Genomic DNA, 18,454 nt, shown 5'->3' with positions numbered 1-18,454 from the left:
GTGGTATTGAAGTGTTAGTCTCTTAATCGGTAGTCTTAAAACCACTCACATCCTTATCTCAAAGACTTGCCAACCCACCCTTGAGCCAGCTGATACTACTATCTTAAAGCGTCCATATTTACAGTGCATGATAAAAAGAAGACGAATTTCACAGTCCAGCTCTCCAATAGGCTCTTTGTGAGATGGTCAACCTATTCAACGAGGTAAAAATGTTTCTGTCCCTATCATACCAACTCCACCGGAATAACTAAATGAAAGTAATAGAGAAGAAGGGTAAAGAATACCCAAAAACACCTGGTTTCATCATTCCCCACCCCCCCCTCCCCACCCATATTCAGTAATGTGTTACACTCATTTTTATTGTTGATAGTCACCCCTAGATCATGGGTTCTAAATTAAGTTTCTAAGAGACACAGATGAAAAACATTGGTCTGACAATCAAAAATCTTACTTCTAAATAAAGCAATGTTCCAGGTAGGCAAGGACCTCAATCCAAAGGCCTAAAGGGTTGCATCTATATCATATTTCTGTAAGATTGTGGGCGACCTTTCAAATCTGCTTTGCAGGCTGAATTCAAACCTATGAGTTTTACTTCCAATGTCAATGGTAGAGTAAAGGATACCAACTGTAACACCTTTGACCTTGTCACACCCCTCCCCCTCCCCTACAAACCATATAGCTCTGTACGATCCTACAGAATCTTTCATGATATACCTTCTCTATCTACTTATCAGCTGACTTGGCCTGTACCAATCACAGATTTTTTTTTTTTTATATAATTAAAAGTGATAACGAATAATCTTCTGAATCCAAAGGAATCACCAATATGCTTCGCATACAAATTATTTTAATGTATCTATGTCAGGGATATTCGCTAAAAGTTGTCAATTTTCAACAACATAAACAAATATTGAATTATACACACGAAAACTGGGGCAGCATGGAGGTTCCCAAATTCGTTTAATTTAGCATTAGAAATGTGAGAAAGATGATGCTTTTGTTAATAAAATGAGCGCAAACTTTGTACACAAAACACTTTTGTGTAGGTGTGAAACTGTCAGGAAAAAGTTTGATCTCAAAAAGAATGCATCGATTGGATGATTAAAGTACGCCGAAATAATACAAAGCCGATTTTGTCTGGTTAAAGTGGTCCCAATTTCATTCACCCAGTCAACTATACTGCTGTTTTGAGATTAGAGCTAGAACAAATTGCCTTCCAAGGGTAAAGAAAACCACAAGCATGACGGCTTTGAAAACTGTTCAGCAGGCAAACGAAGGGAACAATTAACATTTATGGATGTGAAGGATATTTACAAGTTCAAACCACAATTCCTGACCTGGAAGGTTAAGTCTACAACTGGCTTCGGCGCTTACGTGATTTGCAGCAAGTCTGTCTCGGTGGCTGCACGTGCATGAATCATTTGAATCTTTCAGAATATAATTGCTCCTTTTCTGTTGTCCTTTGTGCTCTGACACAAGATGGATGAAATTGAGATCGCTTATTATACATCTATGCATTTGTACAGCAACGTGCTCATCCTGCCGGCGATAAGAGATAAGTTTCCCTGAAGACGCCTGACCGGACATATCCCGTTACAGCCTTTGAGGAATTCCCGGCTGTGTTACTTCCCGAAGGAGACAAGTCTCAAATCTATTCCCGACATTCAGCAGATATGTATGACGTCATGTTCTAGAAATAGATTTCTCTCTCCATGACATGGTGGGGTTTTTTTGGGCCTCCAGTGATGGAATGTGTTTTTCTTATATCTGGACTCCATCTCTGAAGGCACTGATGCGGAATATCTCTCTTTCCCTCCCTGTCTCCATCAAACTAGCTCGAGTCTTCTTCTTTCTCCTTCTTCTTCTTCTTTTTCTTCTTCTTTTCCGTTCCAGGGGTGGACTGTTGATGATGAGATGAAAGTCAAAGGAAAATGGACAAGTGGTAAAAAGTGTCTTTTATGTTGGAAATTAGCCTGAAGAAGGAGGTATCAAATCTTATTCAGAAATGCCACTGATACAACCTTAAGCCCAGCAGCACACTGCTCCTCCACTGAATGTGGAAATCGTAGATAGTCCAGCAGTGAACATGTGCTTCAAACTTTTATTGTTTACTTTGCTTATGTTGGAAATTAGTGTGAAGAAGAGGTATCAAATCTAATTCAAAAATGCCACTGACACAACCTTAAGCCCAGCAGCACACTGCTCCACTGAATGCGGAAATCGTAGACAGTCCTTCAAACTATCATCGATCAATATTTCACCAGATTTAATTGTGTCAGCTTCTGTTGGGGAAAACTACAGAAGTAGCAATCCCAGACTAGGCAGTCAGTCTGGGACAGTTTACAGCTAAAACTGTAGTTTTAGTTGATGTAACTGATCGCAGGGCAATACTGTCATATGTGACCTAAACGAGCACAGGTCATTAACATAAACCTGAATCATGTGTGCTGAACACTTGAAGAGTATGCAGGGCTGAGAGGTTAGACCATGCATCTTCAAATCTATTGACAACTAGGTCAGGACAGTGACATTGTTTGCGGTCTAGTTTAATCAATGCGGGCAGTTTGTCCGCCATCTTTAACGCTTCAAACTGGACAATCTTCTTTCAGTAATCAACTTTTTGGGGGTCACACATACTAAGTACTATGTACCAAGATACTGCCCATTCTCAGAGGCAAGTTGTTTGGAACTTCAAAGATACCAACTATTGATTTCAAAAGTATCTCAAAATTCATAATTCAAAAATAATAAACAGACATTTGCAGATTCCAAGGATATAATGGAAATATAATCTTCAGTACATTGGCAAATTTTTAATGCTCTTGACCCAAGATACATTTTGTTGAAGCGTTTGGAGACTAATGCTTTGAACGTTCAATGTAACTACTTACATCGACATCTGCCAAGGCACTCGACTCTAGCGATTGCTCCAGTTTCATCTTCTTGTCCTTCTTTTTCTTCTTCTTCTTTCGTTCTTCTCCCTCCTCACCCTCCTCACTCTTCACCGCTGCTGGAGTAACAGGAGTTGTTGGAGCTGTGGCAGCACCTGTCAGAACAGATGAACAATATTTGAAGAGGATTCAAACCTAATCTACCTTACATTTCACAACACATGGCTCCAACAAAATAGAATATGTGTTCAATGGACCATGTCATAATTTCAACAATATGTTTGTGTGAGAGGATGCCGGGGCATGTCAAGTGATATGAAAAACACACCAAGGCTCATCTAGAGGATTTGATCTCAAGTTTCTCATATTTCTCCACCAGTGATGTTAACTGACCTTCGACCCTAAATTGTACAATCAAGTTTATAAGTGATCTTGAATTAACCTTGGGACACATAAAAATTAGTAAAGACCCTTTGCTTGTGCACCTGACTTAAAGGGTGTGAAGACTTGCGCAAAAAGAAACGTCTAATGCCGGTAACCTGACCTAGTTTCCAATGAGGTGTAACAGAAGTGTAAGACACCACCATCGATCCCAGAAAACACACACACAGCTTGCTACCTTCAGTAATTAGACACTAGTGTACAGTCAGTACATACAGCTGAGGTCAATACCCACAGCACAGTGTACAAACGATACAGCGATGGACATCTCAGGTCCAGCTAAAGATAACAAGGTATCACGTTTTATTACTGTCTGCATTTTGTAGCGTCACAAACAAAACGTCACTTGCAAGCAACAGAAAGTTAACTTTTTCAGATGGCCGCACGGGGTTTGGGGCGAGTCTTCGATGCCTTTAATGTATAACTTCCTTTGAATATGTATGGCAGTGCTTCCTCTTTCTGCTCCTGTACAACTGGATTTTTAACAGAGTTGATTTAATCACAGCTTCCAATCATTGAAGGAAGAAAGTCCACATTGTTTCATTGGTGTTGATAACCTTGAAAATGATAAAATCTGTAAACACTGACCCCTCCCCCAAACCACGGACAAAACATGTTCTAGAAATTTTCAATTTAAACATTTACCACAATAACTAGACTCCTTTCATAGCAAGAGTGCAAACCACCCAATATATGTAAAGGACTGCTGCTGACCTTTGACCTTTACCACTCATACCAGGGCTCTGGTACTCCTTAAGCAGCCACAGATCAAGAATGTGAATTTTTAATATCCTGTCACAAATTCACACTTACATACCAAACCATCACATTACAAGTAGACCATACATGTTCCTTGGCCTTCCAAGCCAAGAAACCAAACAAGGACACAAACATTACTCTTTAATACCCCTTCCCCTGTACACACAACCCCCCCCCCTCCACCTTATAGAAGGGTTGAGAGTTCATTAAATGTTACCTTCACTGCTACTACTGCTGGACTCTCTCTTTCTCTTCACTGGTGTTTCAGCTGCTTCTGTAACTGGGGGTCCATTCTTACCACTGTAAATTAAAATATAAAAGCAACAAATGTTAATGTTTAACACTTCTTCATATGGCTTCATAGTCAACTTTATACCACCTGCTCTCGTAACCAATCTTGAAAAATGTGTCAGTAAGTAAGTACTATGTTATAAGCAGCAAGAGAGGGTAAAGAGACATTTGGATTAATCTAACTGTGGAGTCTTTTTTTCCTGCTACAAACACACTCCCTGGCAGATGTTTTCTGTCATATTTGTCCTAACCTTTGTTGAATGCTAAACCATAATTTTCTTGCAAAGTATAATTTCCTTTTCCCATTTGTATTACTTCCCTGGCAAGACAATACCACAGGCTAATAATCTCCAACATAATAATTCTTTGACTATAAGGCTCTTTTCTTCAACAAAACCTCTCTTTGAGAGCAGTTTTCCTTTTTAATTTCTGCCCTATTACTTTGTAATTCTTTTAATAGTTTCCTCCTCCAGTATTACCCAATCTGTCCCCTCCACCAGTTTGACCCCATCTAGCCCTCTCCAGTATTACCCCATCTAACCCTCTCCAGTATTACCCCATTTAGCTCCTCCTCCAGTATTATCCCATTTAGCCCCTCCTCCCAGATTGCCCCATCTAACAACCCTCTCCAGTATTACCCATCTAGCCTTCCTCCAGTATTACCCCATCTGGTCCCTCCTCCAGTATTACCCATTTAGCTCCTCCTCCAATATAACCCCATCTAACCCTCCTCCAGTATTACTGCATCTAGCCCCTCCTCCAATATGACCCTATCTAGCCCTCCTCCAGTATGACCTCATCTGGCCCTTTCTCCAGTATGACCCTATCTAGCCCCTCCTCCAGTATTACCCATCTAGCCCCTCCTCCAATATAACCCCATTTCGCCCCTCCTCCAATATAACCCTATTTAGCCCCTCCTCCAGTATGACCCCATCTAACCCTCCACCAGTATGACCCCATCCAGCCCCTCCTCCAGTATTACCCCATCTGGTCACTCCTCCAGTATTACCCCATTTAGCCCCTCCTCCAATATAACCCCATCTAGCCCCTCCTCCAGTATTATCTCCAACTCACTCGTTTTCCTGTTTGTTCTCCTGTGCCCATTCCTTTGGTGTATTTTGGTTTGGCCTGCCATACTTGTCTAACTTTCCTTCCTTGATAAGTAACTTCTTCTTTGAGGCCTGCAGTACATAACAAACAAATAAATAGGACTCATCTTATCAATATTTAAGACTTTGGTATCAAGAAAAAACATCAAGAACATTTGAAGTTAAGAAAACCTTTATTTCAAAACAAAAAAGAAGAGTAAAACCAGACCACATCTACTTTATCAATAGCATTACCTAAGAAGGAGTGGGTGATGGAAAAATTACAAAAACTGTACTTCAAGTAATACAGCATAATGAACTATTTGGGACAAAGATGCTTTAATATTAAAAATAAAAGTATCGCATAAACAGAGTACAACATAAAGCTTCAATATTTTGAGATATTGCTCTTCAAGACTTTGAACCATCATAGCATATCAAGCACAATGAAATAACACAGGCTTTGAAATACCCAGCAGGTCAACACAAATATCAACATAAACATAAAAACTGAAAAAGGTATCAATCTTGTTACTTGATGCTACTGACCTTTGGCCCCAGCCCCCACTTCCTTGGATACACGTCTCTCTCCATGATGACTCTTTTCAGTTTGGCGACGAGACCGTGATCACAAGTTGCTATGGTGGCTGTCGTCATGAGAGCAATTGCCAAGGCGATGGCTTCACCCTTTGTAGTCATTAGTACTATTTCTGTGTTTATCTCGATACCGTCCTCGAACCTCAACACTCCTGGCAACATGACTTTGGCACCGTAGCAGACAGCATTGACCTGGGAGAGAATATGAAAATAATTTAATAAAGAAATACCCTTGATGATGATCTTAATGAGGTGAACTGACAAAAACACAATTAGTCTCCAGCAGGGACGAGCCTGGGGTAAAAAGAAAATCTCGGAACTTTGCAAATATTGCGGTATAGGCTCCAGTTTGCGTATGCTACAGTGTGTTAGGATAATAGCTTTTGTCCCCAAGGAAGAACAGAAATCACGGATATTCCGCGAATTGGCGGAGAAAGCTCATGCCTGCTCCAGTCGCAACTAAAATGTCTAGGCCATCTCACCAAACATGCAGAGTGTATATTAACATTGATTTTACAGACAATTATGACGGACGGACAGACTTGCCACACTGACATAGAAGACATAGCAACGTTGCTAATTGCTTTAGTGAGTGATGCTTTCTGCTTCACGAACCAATATACCTCCTCACCCATCACAGAGAGACCATTAGCATACACAGTCGGTCTTCTCATAGACACAACAGGTCAAGACAGTTGAACATCACTTGAAATTATTGCTACGAGGAAATATGTTGTTGTTGATCTCAGATATAAATATTTTTTGGCTCAATATATGAAATTAATGTATTGAGAACAAAGACAAATAACTGGCCAACCACCAAATGTCACTTCTAACACACAAAGATAAGGAAAGACACTGCCAAAGGACACTTTGTTCCCCAATACTCACTGCGCTATCCTTGAGTACAATTCTCTTGTGTCCGGTCAAGATGGCTTCCATTGGTTTGATCACTCGCCGTAGGTAAGTCTCGTCCTTGTGATTGTCGTAGACCCACTGAGCATCTATGACATCATGCATAGTTGCCATGTGGTCCTGAAATGGAGCAAAAAAACAATTCTTAGAGTCATTAATCTTGTTTTCTAGGATTTTAATATTTTAATATATATATGAAACCAAAAAATATATATATATTTTGTAGTTATGCACAGAAGGTATAAAGTTACGACAGAATTATCACTTTACACTTCTGAAAGGTTTGGGACGCGACAAGGGAAATGAATTGCTAAAAACAATTTTGTGATCTAGCTCCAGGACCAAACTGAATACTTCTTACCATAGTTTCTACTTTCACTAGTTCTCCCCCTTCCCCACCCACCTTTCCTTGTCACTTTTCGATCTATAGCATATATACGAAAATATTGAAACGTTGTTACAGCAACCACCTACTCTGACATTTCATCTGAATTGTAATTATTTACTACTATAAATCACCTTTTCGGACTGGATGCCAGACCTGACCCGCCTCAGTTCGGCCATTTGACCTCCGACTCCAAGCAGTAGACCCAAGTGGACGCATAACGTTCTCACATAAGTACCAGCTTCACAGCTCATCCAAAAGATTCCTAAGACACAAACAAACATTGCAGAACTTGAGGAACGTGTGCAAATAGGAGAGACAAACTTTGACTTCAGTTCACTCTTACACGTACCTCAGATATAAGAAGAGCATAAACTGGAGCAAATTTTACCTCGTTCAAATTTCGATGCCTTGCGTACACTGCCACTCATTATTTAACCAAGAACTTGCTTGACATTTTGCACAGATTTTTCACTCTTTTACCATGTAGAGAACAGATGGGTGAAGAATCGAAAAAATAACCGAAAAACCGTTTACATTCTATGTTTCAACCACTTTTTGCGAAAGCTGGGAATACCCTCGGTTAGATTAAGATTTCTTTGTTCTCTAGAAGTCTTTTTTGTGTTTCCTTCCATTGTTAAGCATCTTGGTTTAAGTACTTCTCATGTAACAATAAATACCCCAGTCTTTAATCTCAGGGAAATGACAGTAGGAAAGAAAACACACTAGCATGACGACACACTAACATGACGACACACTAACATGACGACACACTAACATGACGACACACTAACCAGACGACACACTAACCAGACGACACTAACATGACGACACACTAACATGAGACACACTAACATGACGACACACTAACATGACGACACTAACATTGTGACACACTAACATGACGACACACTAACATGACGACATCCTAACATGACAACACACTAACATGACGACACACTAACATGACAACACATTAATATGCCAACACACTAACATGACGACACATTAACAAGATGACACACTAACAAGATGATACACTTACAAACCAGTTGGGAGGAAGAAATGGATTTGGATTACAATTTGCTTTGCTTTGCAGATATAGATTGTTGTTATAATTAGTAAACTGAATACGTTACCTAAGTGTCTATCTTCATCGTATTCGATGAGTTTGCTCTTGTAGATGGTCCTGACCCTCAACTGCCTCTTCACAGCTGAGATGAGAGGTGGCCTTTGGAAGACTGCTCCTTGGAGTGTTTCTAATGCCTGTTGAGAGGAAAATAACAAAAGAGTTTGGATAATTCATATATTTATATTCCAGTCATGAGGAGACGACCGTAATATCTGATGTCAGGTTAAAGCAAATATCCACACAGTGGTAGACTCTCTTCAATGTTATATCATGTGTATCACTAAGAGGTTTCAGATGATAGAAATCTTCAGCAGATGATAAGAAGAATAAGTAGCCTTGCAATTGCATTTCTTAATACAGAAAATACAGAACAATTCAGTAGTTATGACTATTGTCTTACCTCTTACATCTACTGTTTTACCTCTTACATCTATTGTCTTACCTCTTACATAGCACTATTGTTTTAACTCTTTCATCGATTGTTTTACCTCTTACATTGATTGTCATATCTCTTACATATATTGTCTTACCTCTTACATGTATTGTCTTACCTCTTACATCTATTGTCTTAACTCTTACATCTATTGTCTTACATCTATTGTCTTACCTCCTACATCGATTGTTTTACCTCTAACATCTACTGTCTTACCTCCAACATCTATTGTCTTACCTCTTCATCTAACGTTTTCCTCTTACATATATTGATTTACCTCTTACATCTATTTTTTAACCTCTTACATATCTTGTCTTACCTCATACATCTATTGTTTTGCTTCTTACATCTGTTGTTTTACCTCAAACATCTATTGTCTTACCTCTTACATCTATTGTCTTACCTCTTACATCTATTGTTTTACTTCTTACATCTATTGTTTTACCTCTTACATCTATTGTCACTCACCTCTTGTAGTTTTGACACCTTTTCAATAGCACTGTGTAATCTCACGATGCAAACATACTCTTTGCCTGTAGAAAATGACAAGAACAGCAATTAAACTCTTGTTTGTTTTATACATTTTGCTATAAATCACTATAATTTTTTAAAATGTAGAACACACTTCATTATGATACAAATTAATATCCTCAGGAAATATTATGTAACTTGCATATGTTTAAGTTTTACCAGATTCAGTTCCTTCAAAGGTAAAACACTAGAATATCAAAGATAACTCATTTACAAGAGAGATGAATGGTTTGCTCTGAAATAGAGAGGACCAATCATATCCTACATGTTGGAAAATTAAATTTCTCACTCTGAGTGGCAGATTATAAATCTCCAGGATGAACAGTCTACAATAAAAGGACATCAAATCGCCCTTCCAGAGGGCAACTTTTCAGCAGTCTGCAAGAGACATCCAGTACACTACTTACACTGCACAGGGAATGCTTATGGACAAACAACTTGCAAGTCTGGAGGAATTTCACTTTTAACAACATGTAGCTTTACATAAACAAAAAAAACTTACCAGCACTCTGTTGTGATTTGACAAGTCTTGTGGCCCTGTCAATACAGACAATTAAACAACCTGTCACTTTGGGGTCCAGGGTCCCACTGTGGCCCGTCTTGTCCACTCGGAGGATCCTCTTTATCCATGACACCACCTCGTGAGAGGAAGGATTGGATGGTTTATCAAGGTTGATGAACCCTGATCTATGAGGCAGACAGAAAGATTAAAACTTGTCAATCTTGTGTGTACTGTAGGTGCAACTTCGGGGATAGGTCCAGAGATATTACCACCTGATTACAACTCGTTTTGAACCGTACCCATTCAAAGCACATTTTTAGGTCAGGTCAAGTCTTATCAAACACCAGTTGGTACCAAGATAGCAACATTCAGTCGAAAGGGGCAGGAGGTGAAGGGGGGCCCAGGGTTAATCAGGACTACATAATAGTTCACTTTCATTTTTGTAATTTATAGATATGAAAAAAAAAGGAACTTTCCATGGGGTCTGACCTTGCTTTCAACCTAACTGTTTAATGATTTATAGCATGGTTTAAAATTATGGTTTAAACTATACCCATGCATGGTGTATGTGTGCTTTGCTCAACTCACGCTTTTGTATTTATACACTAGCGTATCACATCTTGGGGTATTATAAATCTGGCAAAATAACAGAGAGGGTTTGTTTTAAAGTTTGTCACTTTCTGTAGATGATTCACTCGACTTCATATCAGACGCTGCATCCTTGAGGACATCATTTCAGGAGCCTTTCGAATTCTCTCGTTCTATATTTCGTGAAAGGGGGGATTTTGTCAACCTCGTAACACCTCGTAACATGATGCAAGGCATATGAGACTTTCTCCATTTTTTGTTTTGTGAATGCATCTGGCAATTTAGTAGAATGGATGATGTCATCAGGGCAATTCAGCTGAATATGTCTTTGCTTTTTCTTTATTATTTGTCATTCATTTTTATCCACAGAGGAATGTTTATATTAAAGGGAAGCATTTTCATGAAATTCTAAACACAGAAGAACTTTGACAGCTGTGCAAACAATTCAAATGTATGAAAGTTTCAAGGATAAATATACAAGACGATGATAATAGTCTACATAAAGCTTTTGAAGAGCATTTGCCCAGATGACATCACAGACCCCTTAGGGCAGGGTTTCCCTAACTTTATCCCCCCATGAACCCCCTGTGGATGTTAGAGTTGTCCACAAACCCCCTGGGATGGACTCACGCACCCCCTGGGGGTTCATGCCCCCCAGTTAGGGAACCGGAGATCCAAAATCCTGGAGTAGTTGAAGGTTCAGCCAGTCAAAACTATCTTGCATTCGATCAACTACTATGATCTCAAGTTAGGGGCTTGATCAATCAATCAATCAATCAATCAGAAGACATTTATATAGCGCCAAAATCAACAAAAGTTGTTCAAAGGCGCAGATATTGAGATGGGGCTTTCAACAAGCAGTGTGGAATATTTTTCTCCTCAATATACCTTTCACATTGTTTGCCACCAGAAATAACAATCAATAATGACTAAACCAAAGTGACTTACGAAATGTAATCTTTCAAATCTCGTTTCAGCGGGGAACAACCGTTCGGCAGAGGTGTGTAATGGCCGGTCCGGATGTTTAATTTGTTGTAGTTCTTTAGGAGCAGAGGCCAATGAGATGTGTCAATCTTAGCAGGGCTGGAATCTGGTTTGATCATGAAGTCCACATTCTGTTGGATTTCCTGTTTGAAATGGGAGTAAAAGGAATGATTTTTGACTAGATGCGAAGTGAAAACAAATTGTGAAATGACAGCAGGATAAAATGTTTGATCGGTTTGTATGAGTGAAAGTGAAATGCAAAGTTACGTTCAATGCAAAGAAAGAGGCCGGTCAACGATTGCTGAGCATTAAACCAATCATCTAGTGTCACCACATTTCCAAATTTTGCATAGCAGAGTGCTACAAAAATAAGTTGCTACACAAATGCAAACATAGGTAGTCAGTGTTGTAAAAGGGAAAGTTGGTCCTGCCAGCAGTCAATGGTATTAAGCAAAATGTGATATTTGCTGTGATTCAAATTAATTCTCAAAAATATCATTCACCTAAATACTGATTTATAAAAAGTTTAAATGAGTAACTGAAAATTTGCAAATTATGTAAACTGACATCTAACCTCCTGAAATACATTGTTAATAGTGCAATGAAATGGTGAAATACATTGTCATCAACAGAAATCAAGAGTTACGGTACAAACCAAAGTTAATCTTTGCTCCAAACAAGTTTTATTCTGCTAATGGTCAGTGGTCACATTAGTCTAACATTAATTATATTAAACTACAATACTGAGCACAGGCGATCTGTGTAAACCTGTATACTATGGTTGCATTTCCATAACAGCATTAAATTTTGTTCCTCTAAGTGAAATGAACTCTTTCATTCTCCCTCATTTAAAAGACCTCCTCAGGTGCCATCTTGTACCAACAAAACAGATAATATGAGGAGATAAGCCGTGAAAGATATGTAACAGTCAGACTTACTCCCAAGTTGGACATTTGCTTTTCCTTCTTTGCTTTCTTGTGCTTCTTCACATGAATTTCATCTGTAAAGGAGAGATTTAAAGAGATGGGTTTTCTTTTCTTGCAAATTCTTTGAGAATAATGTCTCAGAAACCTCAATCTTTACTATATTATAACGGCAAATTTAGCCTACTGCTATGCGAGCTTAAATTGACGAATTATAATCCAAATAACTTTATGTACGAATCATAGTATGAAACTATTATCATTACAATGGTCACTCTGGCCTATTAGTACATCAGACTTGGTCATCAATACCTTGGGATATCTGGTGGATCAATTCCTATCTTTCCTCCGGTCAGATTCTTCCATTTCTTTAAATAGTAACTTAGGTCTGGGAAGTGGCATTCTCAATATAGAATGAGAATTTTAAAAAAAACTGACTATTACCACCATGTCAAAATATCTTAGTGGACATTACTTCGTTAGCTAACATTTAGGGATGTCTTCTAAATTTTGAGAACACAAAACAACTTTGTCTCTGTGAAAAAAACAAATACTAATCTGACCAGGGAAAGATGAGACTTAACCCAATCTGGTCAGCAAACATTGCTGATGACATTCTAGAGATTGCATAAACCATGTGGCCTTCTTGCCTTTTCTTGCATAGTAAGGCTTCATAATCAAAATAACCCTAACAAGATACCACTACTGTCAGGACCTGACCTGTCTGAGCTTAGAGTAGGAGGCTCAGAGCATAGCTAACAGCATCCAGAGTCAATGGATGTATACTCACTGTAGTGTTAGCTTATAAATCGATGAATGTGTCATATTTCCGAATTTGAAGGAACTTGACGCAGCAGACATTTTGTGGTCAAATTCTGCTCAATTGTACATTGCGTAGGCACAGAACAATAAATGTGTTGAGATTTTTTATGACCTACACATGGGAAAAACGCATAGGCCTGTGGGTTGAGTGATTTGGATATTTCATTGATAGATATCATTGATTAAATCCCTGATTAAAAAGTGTGTCAATTAGTGCCCACCATGCTACATTTAATTAAATACTAACCTAGGCCTCTGTTGTATTGTCCTACATTTCAAATTTGAGTAGGCCTTGGCCTCAGGCTGTACATTAACAATTGTTAAGGTCTGCACAATTTACAAATGATTTTAAGCCTTGCCCTTCTGCTTCAAAACCAAAATGTATGAATAGAAGTTGTGATTGATTAACTTTCAGTTGCTACTCATTACTTACAGTAGGTTTGCTTTAGTCTGGTAATAACAATACATTACTCCATTGAACTAGGCTAAAAGACCAACGCTAGGCCTAGGCTTGATTATAACTTACTTAAAATAGTATTAGTTTCTACAAGTACAAGCGTGTGCTTTACATAGTGATGTAGGCCTATACTATACTGTACACGATCAAGTGTCAACCTAGCCCCCTGAGGTACTCTCAATCCTGGGGACTTCTGGCACCTTGCATTTCTATTTAAGAGTTAGATGAGCACTGCTCTTGATGCAATATTTGAGAAAAAGTGAAATTATCTGATTGCTCTTTGTTTATACCTTCCATGGTTGCTTGTTTTGGTAGTTTCCAAGTACGAGTACCAGTGATGTTCGTATCTTGGGTTGTTTTACACGTGGTAACTGTTGCACGCTATCGATATAGATGAACTGTGAGTGAACCAGTTGCACGATGAACAACAGCTGGGTGTGTAGAGGGCAGCAACTAAAAACTCCTGTCACACTCGTCGAAACAAATTGTGAGGGAGTTGAGGGTTGCTCAGAATACAGTATTTGGGAATTGAAGACCAGAATAAGAGTGAGAATCGAAGAGCCAAATCTGCGAAAGATTACTTCATGCTAGAACTGACATCAGAGATCTGGCAAGGTCTCAATTCCCTTTTTCTAAGAACCCATTACAGACGTACATCACACCAGTTAATTGAACATACATAGATCCATGCAAAGCATGTCAATTTATGTGACGCCCACTAGAAGGAGTCGCGTGTGTATAATGGACGAGGTAGAGGGGGGGGGGGCGGGGTGCGTTCCGTATATCCATGTATCCCGTGGTATATGCTTGTATCCTATTGTTGATATTCACAAATTTACTCTGGTTAAAATTGAACTGTAGTTCAGTGTCGAATTCGAGGTATAGGCCTATATAACTAATGAGGCCATTAAGAAAAAGTTGTGGATAGGTAGTTTTAGCAATGTTATGTCGAGAGTCCGAACAGCATTTTCGGAAACAATCCCTTCACCCGCCCTCTCCTTGCACCCCTTTAATACCTCATCTCCTTTACCATGGAATGCAAACGCAATGCAACTTTCCGTTCATTACAGTGATTTCATGGATACCGCCGCCATTCATCCTAACAGGAGAAATCATATTTCGGTCAGAAATCTTTTCAAATTTCCATCTTGTCAACCGAATATCAATCACACTTAGACATAGTTAACTAGCACTAAGAGAAGGAGGTCATTTATTATATTACCCCCCCCCTCCCGCCCCGGAGGGGTTGAGGCTTCCCGTACTTCCCCTCCACTTCTTCTTTTGTATGTTTCTACCTCAAAATCACGGAGCTAGTGTCTGCAGGTTCAACAAAGAATTTCACTTTTTATAAGGTAGATGTATTGTTTTTGATAGTCAGCCGTAATATATATATAAACATAGTTTTCAAACTTTAGTGGGTTCACTTAAACTGAAGTAAACTATATTGAAATACAGATTAAATAAGGTGCTCACTCATGAAGGCTTATGATTTTGGCTGTAAAAACAAATGCGTATAATACAGTGGTGATGACGTCAGTTCATGCTTAAATGATATGTTAATGAAGTAGTCTTCTGTCAAATCTAATTGTTTTTCAATTACTTTTTACGGCTAGTTCCATATCAAGAAGAAAACACCATAATGAAGATGGAAACTATAAAAGGGGACTATCTGCAGTGTGCTTGGGAAGTAGTGTAGGCTAGTTAGGCTACGTGTACAGATTCATGATCAGTAACGTTAACGATGTATAGCTTTGCACATTATTTCATTGAACATCTGTTAAGTTGTTGTTTTATGTCAAACCAATCATATATCAGAGAATAATTATAGGGTGACGAACTATTTAACTGTGCTATGCACGGCGTCATCCGCTCAAAACTATACTTAACGCCAAAAGAGTTCAAACGAAAATTCCCAAGAATTTGATGAAGAGGGCCATTGATAGATTGATAGTCTCAATTATGATAAATAACAGATATATAAATATGACATTTATTGGGATATTGTGACTTTAAAAATTTGAGACTGGATTACTTCCGTCATGTTATAAGTGATTTATGTCAATTTTTTCCTTTGTGACTAAAACAAAAAAAATCTCTACGCGGGACATTTTGTTGAGATACACCTCATGCAAGGGGTTATAGGCTATGTGAGTCTCTACAAAAGATTGTGACAAAAAAGATAAAAATTTAAGCTATCTCTTAAAATGGCCGGTGGCCACAACCTTTTAACATTGAGTCATATATAAATGCCACTTAGGTAGATACTTAATTCAGTTCATTTCGCAATCACTTACATATAAAACGGCAATAAATTTATCTTTATTTCTTTCTGTCTCAATTAGGAAAATTTTACGCTCACATTTGCCCTGAATATGTCACTTAAATCTTCACGGGGGTTGTAATATACATCGTCAGAAAGTGGAACAATTGATTCGAATAAAATTGGGTTGTACACTTTATATAACCAATGCACTTTAGGAGTCAAATAAGCAGCTGCTATAGAAGAGCCTGTTAGCTCCACCCCCACCCACCCACCCCTCTCCCTCTCAAACAATAAACAAATAAGCTTGGACGATCGAAGTGTAGTATAGAAGTTGCAGTCCTCTAAACACCACATATATAATTGCCTTTCCTCCCCTTCCTCCCTTCGCATACGAAAAGTATGACAAAAGAAAAAGACAATTTACTTCAAACATGACAACTTGAATTTTCTGTTACAGAATCATAAATAAAATTTATTAAAGGACCGTCGTTGAAGAAAGCTCGAGTAAACTCGCAACATCGAGTACACTTGCCTTAAGTTTGTCTTCCAAACATTAACAACAACATTACAACAGTCTTAAACCGTTGAATCTCCTTAACCGTTTCATATAGTGTGCGGATAGTGTCATAGTCACATAACAAAACGAGGAGAAATTTACACTGAACTGCTAGGAGTAAGAATCGAAATGTCCTTGTGATCAAATGGAGGTTGCAGTTTCCCTTATCCTTAGCCACCCTCCCTCCCTCCCTTCCCTCACCCCCCCCCCCTATCCAGCACTTGTCGTACCTATCGGACCAAAAAAAACCTGACTATACCATAACTGGTGTGGTAGTTTAAAATACCGTTTAAACAGCAGAACGAGTTTCTTTATTAAGTAAGAAACAAATTCAAAATATTTTAAATTGGGCCCTGTTCTGCTAAGTTCAAAATGTAGTTATATGTGGTAGATCACTTATAAATAAAATTTGTTTAGCCTAATAGTGCAGGTTGCATTTTAACATTATTTCTACAGTTACATTGATCTGTAAATATAGACTGTACACTCCTCTTTCCACATGGTTCTTGACAAGGAATTAGGATTACTACCAGCTGCCTTTGACAATTTTTTAACCAGTAACAGAGATGTACATAATCATAATACGAGGCATGCTAATCATGCCCACTATAATCTCTACAATACCACCATTGGAACTTTAAGCCTACAAAACCGTGCAACAAAAACATGGAATCTTCTAATGAACGATTTAAAGAGTAAAAAGTCAATCACATCCTTTAAGAAGTGGTTTTGTAATGAAATAATAGCTAGTTACTGACTAAAACTAAATTATACCTGTATGTAATTACTATATATATATATATATATATATATATATATATTGAACATTTAATTTGTACTTATATCTATGTATGTATTCATACACATATATATATATTGTTTTTTCTTTTCTTTTCTTTTCTTTCTTCAGGGAGTCTTCCACATTGTTAAGCTTCTAAGCTTTATAGAAGACTTCCTCCACTTTGTACTTTTGTGGTAAACAAATAAATAAATAAATAATATGTTGAACGCGCGCGAAGCGCGCCAAAAATTTTGGTTATTTTTTCAGGCAAGTCGGACAGCTTTGAGGCTTTTCATTCTGGAACGCCATTTTCATGCTCACTGATGATATGGTGTGATATCTGCTGTTTGCTTTACAAATTCGAACAGGCGCGTAGCGAGGAATTTGCCAAGGGAGGGGCGAAGCCTGTAGGCATATTATCGAAGCGTAGCGCCACCATAGGTTGGCGCGAAGCGTACAAGAAAATTTTGGCCGAAAATGCCTCCAAGATCGCTGGAAATGGCACTACCAGGACCATTTGTTGGCGCGAAGCGTACAAGCAAATTTTGGCCGAAAATGTCTCCCAGATCGCTGGAAATGACACTTCCCAGACCTTTTAAGTTGCATCCAAGCACTTTCTATTTTGAAATTACTAGCGATATCATTAAAAAAAATATGCTGAATGGGGGGGGGGGGCGGGCGGTCGCCCCCATCCCAAAATACGTCATGTTTCCCGACGACACGGTCGAGTTCGAGACCAGCCACAGTTGGTTTCATAGCACAATTCTACAATTGTTTAAAGCGTATATACACACACACGCGTTATGATAGACCATATATAGTATATATATAGATCATGAGTGAGAGAGGAAAATGGAAACGTCAAAAAATGGAGTTGTCGGTGTAAGGGGTAGGGTGAGTCACACCCTTACGAAATCATTGATCCGTCACTGGCTACCCTGTGTATATAAAAGGGATCAGCGCTGTAATGATGTCAATGTTCCTCTTTCTCTTCCCGGTGTCTTGGCGTTTTTCTTTTACTCCCTCCTTTTCTCCTTTTTCTCTCTTTCTTCTTTTTCTTTTCCCTTCCTTCCTCTCCTCCTCCTCCTCTTTTTTCCTGTTTTTCGGATACGCGC

At 38.7% G+C, this 18,454-nt stretch overlaps 1 protein-coding gene across 1 annotated transcript; it reads right to left on the bottom strand.

Annotated features, from left to right (window-relative positions):
* Window positions 1-914: 914 nt before the first annotated feature.
* On the bottom strand, window positions 915-14,172 carry LOC139974943 (H/ACA ribonucleoprotein complex subunit DKC1-like). The gene is made up of 13 exons (XM_071982500.1): window positions 14,030-14,172; window positions 12,476-12,537; window positions 11,502-11,680; window positions 9,966-10,150; window positions 9,401-9,465; window positions 8,507-8,633; window positions 7,502-7,632; window positions 6,959-7,102; window positions 6,020-6,259; window positions 5,457-5,563; window positions 4,309-4,391; window positions 2,892-3,046; window positions 915-1,900 (listed from the first exon to the last, which is right to left on the bottom strand). Exons 1-13 carry the CDS (start codon window positions 14,034-14,036, stop codon window positions 1,832-1,834), a joined length of 1,554 nt encoding a protein of 517 aa, XP_071838601.1. The 5' UTR covers window positions 14,037-14,172; the 3' UTR covers window positions 915-1,831.
* Between the last annotated feature and the right edge of the window lie 4,282 nt (window positions 14,173-18,454).

This window comes from Apostichopus japonicus, chromosome 10, assembly GCF_037975245.1.
Source record: "Apostichopus japonicus isolate 1M-3 chromosome 10, ASM3797524v1, whole genome shotgun sequence".
In the NCBI taxonomy this organism is placed as follows: Eukaryota; Metazoa; Echinodermata; class Holothuroidea; order Aspidochirotida; family Stichopodidae; genus Apostichopus; species Apostichopus japonicus.
The sequence above is the reverse complement of the archived record's forward strand: the minus strand, read 5'-3'. Positions and strand labels throughout refer to the sequence as shown.

Coding starts and splice junctions, on each gene's coding strand:
- LOC139974943 (XM_071982500.1), bottom strand. Junction 6,260..6,958: donor TTGTACTCAAGGATAGCGCA/GTGAGTATTGGG, acceptor ATTCTCTCCCAG/GTCAATGCTGTCTGCTACGG. Junction 1,901..2,891: donor GTGCCTTGGCAGATGTCGAT/GTAAGTAGTTAC, acceptor CATCATCAACAG/TCCACCCCTGGAACGGAAAA.